Below are 5,246 nucleotides of genomic sequence, written 5' to 3'. Positions count from 1 at the left end.
AAAAAAAAAAGCCACCGTGACTTCGTGAGAGGAAGCCAGCAAGTCACGATGGATTCATCATCATCACCATCATCATCATCATCAATCATCATTGTAAATCGTAATCATATCTTCTTCTCTTCCAAAAATCAAGAATCTTCTTCACGGATAAGAAGAAGAAAAAAAATAACACCTTACTATTATTATTTCATCGCTTTTGCTTTTTTTCGCATCTCTCTATCATTCCCATTCTCTGCCTTTTTTTTTTTTTTTATTCTTTTAAGTAAATCGCGATATCTGAAATCGCATCTTCTTTTTTTTTTTTGGTCTGGGTTTGTTGTGTTGTGTTGTGGAGTAAATTAAATTAGGGGTTTTTTCTTTGGAAAAAATGGACAAGTACGAGCTTGTTAAAGACATCGGTGCTGGTAATTTTGGAGTGGCTAGGCTCATGAGAGTCAAAAACTCCAAAGACCTCGTTGCTATGAAGTACATCGAGCGTGGCCCTAAGGTTTAAATTCCCATATACTTGTTTGTTGTCTTCTTAGATCAAAGATTTTTGAGTAATTTTAATTTTGTTGTTTTTTTTTTGGGGTGAATTTTGATATATAGATTGATGAGAACGTGGCGAGAGAGATTATTAATCATAGATCACTTCGTCATCCCAATATCATCCGCTTCAAGGAGGTTAGTAACCTATATAGCTGCTCTCTTTATGGTAATGTGGTAATGTTTTTAAATCAAAGTTTTTTTATAATGTTTTCAGGTGGTTTTGACACCAACGCATATCGCCATTGCTATGGAATATGCTGCTGGTGGTGAGCTATTTGAGCGTATATGTACCGCTGGAAGGTTTAGTGAGGATGAGGTGAGCGCTCTTGCTTCTCTTTGTCATTTTTAAATGTCATAGTGGGTTGGTGTACTCAGTTGATCAATTTCTAGATTGGTCTTAGATTGATTGATTGATTGATTGATTGATTGATTGAGAGTAAAGGAAAATAGGATAACATGTATAATAGGAAACAAAAAGATTTATGTTGGAATCAGATTATGATAGTTTTTTTGTTGTGTGCATCTTTGTTTTTACAGGCAAGATACTTTTTCCAGCAGCTTATATCGGGAGTTAGCTATTGCCACGCTATGGTAACGGGAATGGAAATGGCTTATGGCTTACGCAGTTTTTTTTTTTATCTTTTTAACTTCAGAGATTTACAGAATCTTCTGCGGTATCCACTTGCTGTACTCATATTGTTTCCTTTATTGGCACAGCAAATATGCCACAGAGATTTGAAGCTTGAAAATACCCTCTTGGATGGAAGTCCTGCTCCACGTCTTAAGATCTGTGATTTTGGTTACTCCAAGGTCTGTGGCATCACGCACTTGATTTCTTTATTTCTTTTGTCTTAATAAGATCCTTTTTGTTCTTCTCTTTCCCTCTATTTGCGAGGAAACTTGTCACTTTCCTGTGAGCTGTTTTCTTCTTCTTTTGTAGTCCTCGCTGTTGCACTCTAGGCCCAAATCAACTGTTGGAACTCCTGCATATATTGCTCCTGAGGTTCTTTCTCGCAGAGAGTATGATGGCAAGGTAATCTTATTGATTTGCAAGTATTGGTATATCTAGTGTAGTCATGTAGCTCTGTCAACTTCTGCTCATGCATAATATTTTGATACATCAAGAAAGCTCAGATAAGGCCCCAACTTAGAAGAAATCTGCTGTGGCCTTGGTAGATTTGATCAGCCATTTACTAAGCGATTTAGAAAGATCTGTCTTTTTTAATTATCCATGACCACATGTGTTTATCATCTAACCTTCTTGCCATCCCTTGCTTGCATTTTCTGACACTTGTGTATATTTGGTCAATGATAATTGTAAGCTTTGTAACCCTGAGCCATTCATTCATATTAAAGAACTGCACGGCTTTTTTTTAACTGAAAAGTATCCCAAATGTTACAGAAGCAAAGACTATAAAATTGTTATGATCTTATTTGATTGGATTTGGAACATCTTCATGGAAATCATCAATGGTTTGTACTTATATGTTCTCAATCACTCAGATGGCTGATGTGTGGTCTTGTGGTGTGACTCTTTATGTGATGCTGGTGGGAGCATACCCATTTGAAGACCAACAGGATCCCAAAAACTTCAAAAAAACGATACAAGTAGGTTCTTTGCCTTTGCACTCTTTGCTTTTAAGAAATGACACGACCCACTAATTGTTGAGCCACATTGTTACAGAGAATAATGGCTGTCCAGTACAAGATCCCGGACTATGTCCATATCTCACAAGATTGCAAGCATCTCCTCTCCCGAATATTTGTCGCCAACTCAATCAAGGTATACATCACTCTCTCAAAAAGCTTAATTCATCCTGTGTGAGATAATTTATTGTATAGTAACTTTTCGTTTTTTCTGCAGAGGATTACTATAGCTGAAATCAAGAAACATCCATGGTTCCTAAAGAACCTTCCAAGGGAACTTACAGAGACAGCACAAGCTGCATACTTTAGGAAAGAAAACCCGACATTCTCTCTCCAGAGTGTCGAAGAGATTATGAAGATTGTTGAAGAGGCGAAAACTCCTGCTCCAGTCTCTCGATCCATAGGAGCATTTGGGTGGGGAGGAGTAGATCATGCTGAGGGCAAAGAGGAAGACGCAGAGGAAGAGGTTGAGGAAGTAGAAGAAGACGACGAAGACGAAGAAGATGAGTATGATAAGACGGTGAAGCAAGTGCATGCTAGCATGGGAGAAGTCCGAGTCAGTTAAACACAACAACAACAAAAAAAAGATTGGTAGATTGGTTTTCTTTTCAAGAAAAGTTTCTAAAACCCAAAAAGAAACGGTGTTCGTTGTTCTGTCGAATCTGTATCTTGCAAAGTTATCTATTATATTTCAGATTTCTCATAAACCTGAATCCCTCTGTTTAAGTGCCAACCTTGTCAGGACTCCGGATTTGTATACAGATTAACAAGACAAACACAATAACACTAACAAATAATTGACCTGAGAATCCATTATAACCCAAAGGTTCAGACATGACCATACAGCCTTTATTTCCAACAAAACATGTTCCACCCTTGAAAATATATATTTAACATTAAGCTATAGACAATTGATCAGTTTCAGTTTTTCTTCTTTTAGATACAGCCATACAGTTCGGTCAACTCATTGCTTACTATCACGATTCACATATACACTTGATTACGAAATAAATGCAGAATAATGGAAATTTACGTAACAAACTTAATCATAAGTTGGATCTTAAATACCATATATATATTGACTAATGATCAACAGAAAAACAAGTTTCAGACTTTTACAGGTCTAAATCATGGACTGAACTACTGAAGAAAGACAGCTGAAACGAGTTCCACCTTGAACACTATTTTTTCTCTTCAGCCCATTGTAAGCTCACATGCTCTTGAACCCCTGGTTTCATTTTCCAATTCCTCAAAGACATGTTGGCTCACAGTAGCGGTAACTAATTGCCTTGCGTTCTTCAAAATGTAAATAGCAACTTCTTTCTGTCTTGGTGTTCCTTCAATGTCTTTACAGTCAAAGGTTTTGAGATGGTACAACAAACATTCAGGAACACAACTCGGCGGAATCCAGCAACCCTTGTCAGGATCCCAGCAACCCTGCGATCAAATGATACAGTGCGCATTAGATCAAACCTCTATACAGGAAACCAAACATGAACAAAGCCTCTACATATGGGAATGAAAGTACCGGATGGTCGTCTTCAAACTTGAGAATCTGTAGTATAGGGGAATGTTGGAGCATACACACAAGCAAATTCGCCCAGTTCTCACTAAAACGGCGGAACTTCAAACATACAAGCTGAAAGAAAATGGTACGAATAGGATACTGAGCCTGCAAATGAGACACATATAGTGACGGTTTGCAAGTGTGATTAAAGAAAACCAAAAAAAAAAAAAAAAAATCAAAGTGAGTAGAGAGAATTACCCCATAGTATAAGGACAGAAAAAGACGTTTGACAAAGGTTACAGATTCCAAAATATTCCCTTGGCTATCAATCTCAAGACTTGCCTCCACAACCTTGGGAAAATCACCGATGATATTAAAGTTACCACACTCTTCACACTCTTCAAAAATATCCAAGTGGTTCAAAGAATGAGAATGTATTTCAAAAACATTATCATTCGTATCAGCGTCTTCCATCATATCATAAACGGTTAAACTCCGAAGGGAAGGCACATTAATGGTGAAAGTCTTCCCATTATTGTCCTTACTAGAATTCTTTACATCCAAATCTTCAAGAACAGGGGAACTCGATATAAGCCTGATGAAAGATTCCTCATCTTCGTACTTCAGAAATATAAGACGCAACGTCTTGAGGGATGGAAGGCTAACCCGAGAAGGAACTTCCGAAAGAATCACCCTGTTGAGTTCCAAGCTCTCCAGTGTTTCACATCTAAACAGTCCACTCGGTAACCTTATTCGGCAATGATCACTGACATACTCAAAATCTATCTTCAGATCACGCACAAAACGATCAACAGCAAATCTAACCCATGATTCCATTTGTAAAGCGCTACATTCAGAACGTCTGGTGAGATGAAAACTTTCTACAACTGGTGACTTGTGTAATAGCAAAACAGCAAAGATGAAATCCGACGACAATTTGCAATCCTCAACCAATACCACCAATCTATCTTCAAAGTTAAGCCTTGTCAGTAGTGTCCACAGAAACCGCCATCGTTTCGACAGTAGCCACGGCATCTTTGATTGGGGCAAACGATAATATTCTGATGAGCATATCATCAGTTAATTGACTAAAGCTGTCTTCCATAATATATATTCTCACTAAGAACTCCAAAGCTTTGTTTTTTTTTGTTTTTTATTACCGGAATCTACAAATCAAAGATGAAACATTCACAAATCATAAAAATAATAATAAGAAGAATTACTGAGCGTGATTGAAGAAGGGATATAAGGAGAAATAGCTATAGCATGCGAAAACGAAGAATCGAGAGGAGGAACCCTAACCTTAGCTGAGAAATCTTCTTCCTTCAGTAGAATCGCTCACTTCTTCTTCTTCTTCGCTCTCCCACACTGCAGTGTTTTTTTTGGGTAAGAGGAGGAACCAGGGAGACAGACCTTAATTTCTCTATGACATGGGCTTTGGGCTTAGGCCCATAAACAATTTTGCATAGAGATTTAAAAAAGCAGATATGGAAATTAAATTTCCTTGAAATTCAAAATATATTTGTTTTTGATGTCTCTGAGACTCTGACTGGTGACTGTGAGG

At 37.6% G+C, this 5,246-nt stretch overlaps 2 protein-coding genes across 2 annotated transcripts; one reads left to right on the top strand and one right to left on the bottom strand.

The window, feature by feature from the left end:
* LOC104752761 (serine/threonine-protein kinase SRK2B) lies at window positions 125–2,893 on the top strand. Its single transcript, XM_010474988.2, has 9 exons — window positions 125–487; window positions 589–663; window positions 743–844; window positions 1,066–1,119; window positions 1,246–1,338; window positions 1,469–1,561; window positions 2,032–2,136; window positions 2,213–2,311; window positions 2,393–2,893. Exons 1-9 carry the CDS (start codon window positions 368–370, stop codon window positions 2,738–2,740), a joined length of 1,089 nt encoding a protein of 362 aa, XP_010473290.1. The 5' UTR covers window positions 125–367; the 3' UTR covers window positions 2,741–2,893.
* Window positions 3,232–5,070, bottom strand: LOC104752760 (F-box/FBD/LRR-repeat protein At5g56420-like). Its single transcript, XM_010474986.1, has 4 exons — window positions 4,985–5,070; window positions 3,941–4,848; window positions 3,704–3,847; window positions 3,232–3,612 (listed from the first exon to the last, which is right to left on the bottom strand). The coding sequence occupies exons 2-4, from the start codon at window positions 4,757–4,759 to the stop codon at window positions 3,370–3,372; spliced, it is 1,206 nt and encodes a 401-aa protein (XP_010473288.1). The 5' UTR covers window positions 4,760–4,848; window positions 4,985–5,070; the 3' UTR covers window positions 3,232–3,369.

The sequence above is a fragment of the Camelina sativa genome, chromosome 16, assembly GCF_000633955.1.
Source record: "Camelina sativa cultivar DH55 chromosome 16, Cs, whole genome shotgun sequence".
Taxonomy (NCBI): Eukaryota; Viridiplantae; Streptophyta; class Magnoliopsida; order Brassicales; family Brassicaceae; genus Camelina; species Camelina sativa.
Note: the sequence above shows the minus strand (reverse complement) of the source record. Positions and strands in the feature narration are given on the sequence as shown.

Coding starts and splice junctions, on each gene's coding strand:
- LOC104752761 (XM_010474988.2), top strand. CDS start 368: ATGGACAAGTACGAGCTTGTTAAAGACATCGGTGCTGGTAATTTTGGA. Junction 845..1,065: donor GAAGGTTTAGTGAGGATGAG/GTGAGCGCTCTT, acceptor TTGTTTTTACAG/GCAAGATACTTTTTCCAGCA. Junction 1,120..1,245: donor TTAGCTATTGCCACGCTATG/GTAACGGGAATG, acceptor TTATTGGCACAG/CAAATATGCCACAGAGATTT.
- LOC104752760 (XM_010474986.1), bottom strand. CDS start 4,759: ATGATATGCTCATCAGAATATTATCGTTTGCCCCAATCAAAGATGCCG. Junction 3,848..3,940: donor TTCTGTCCTTATACTATGGG/GTAATTCTCTCT, acceptor TCTCATTTGCAG/GCTCAGTATCCTATTCGTAC. Junction 3,613..3,703: donor AGTTTGAAGACGACCATCCG/GTACTTTCATTC, acceptor ATTTGATCGCAG/GGTTGCTGGGATCCTGACAA.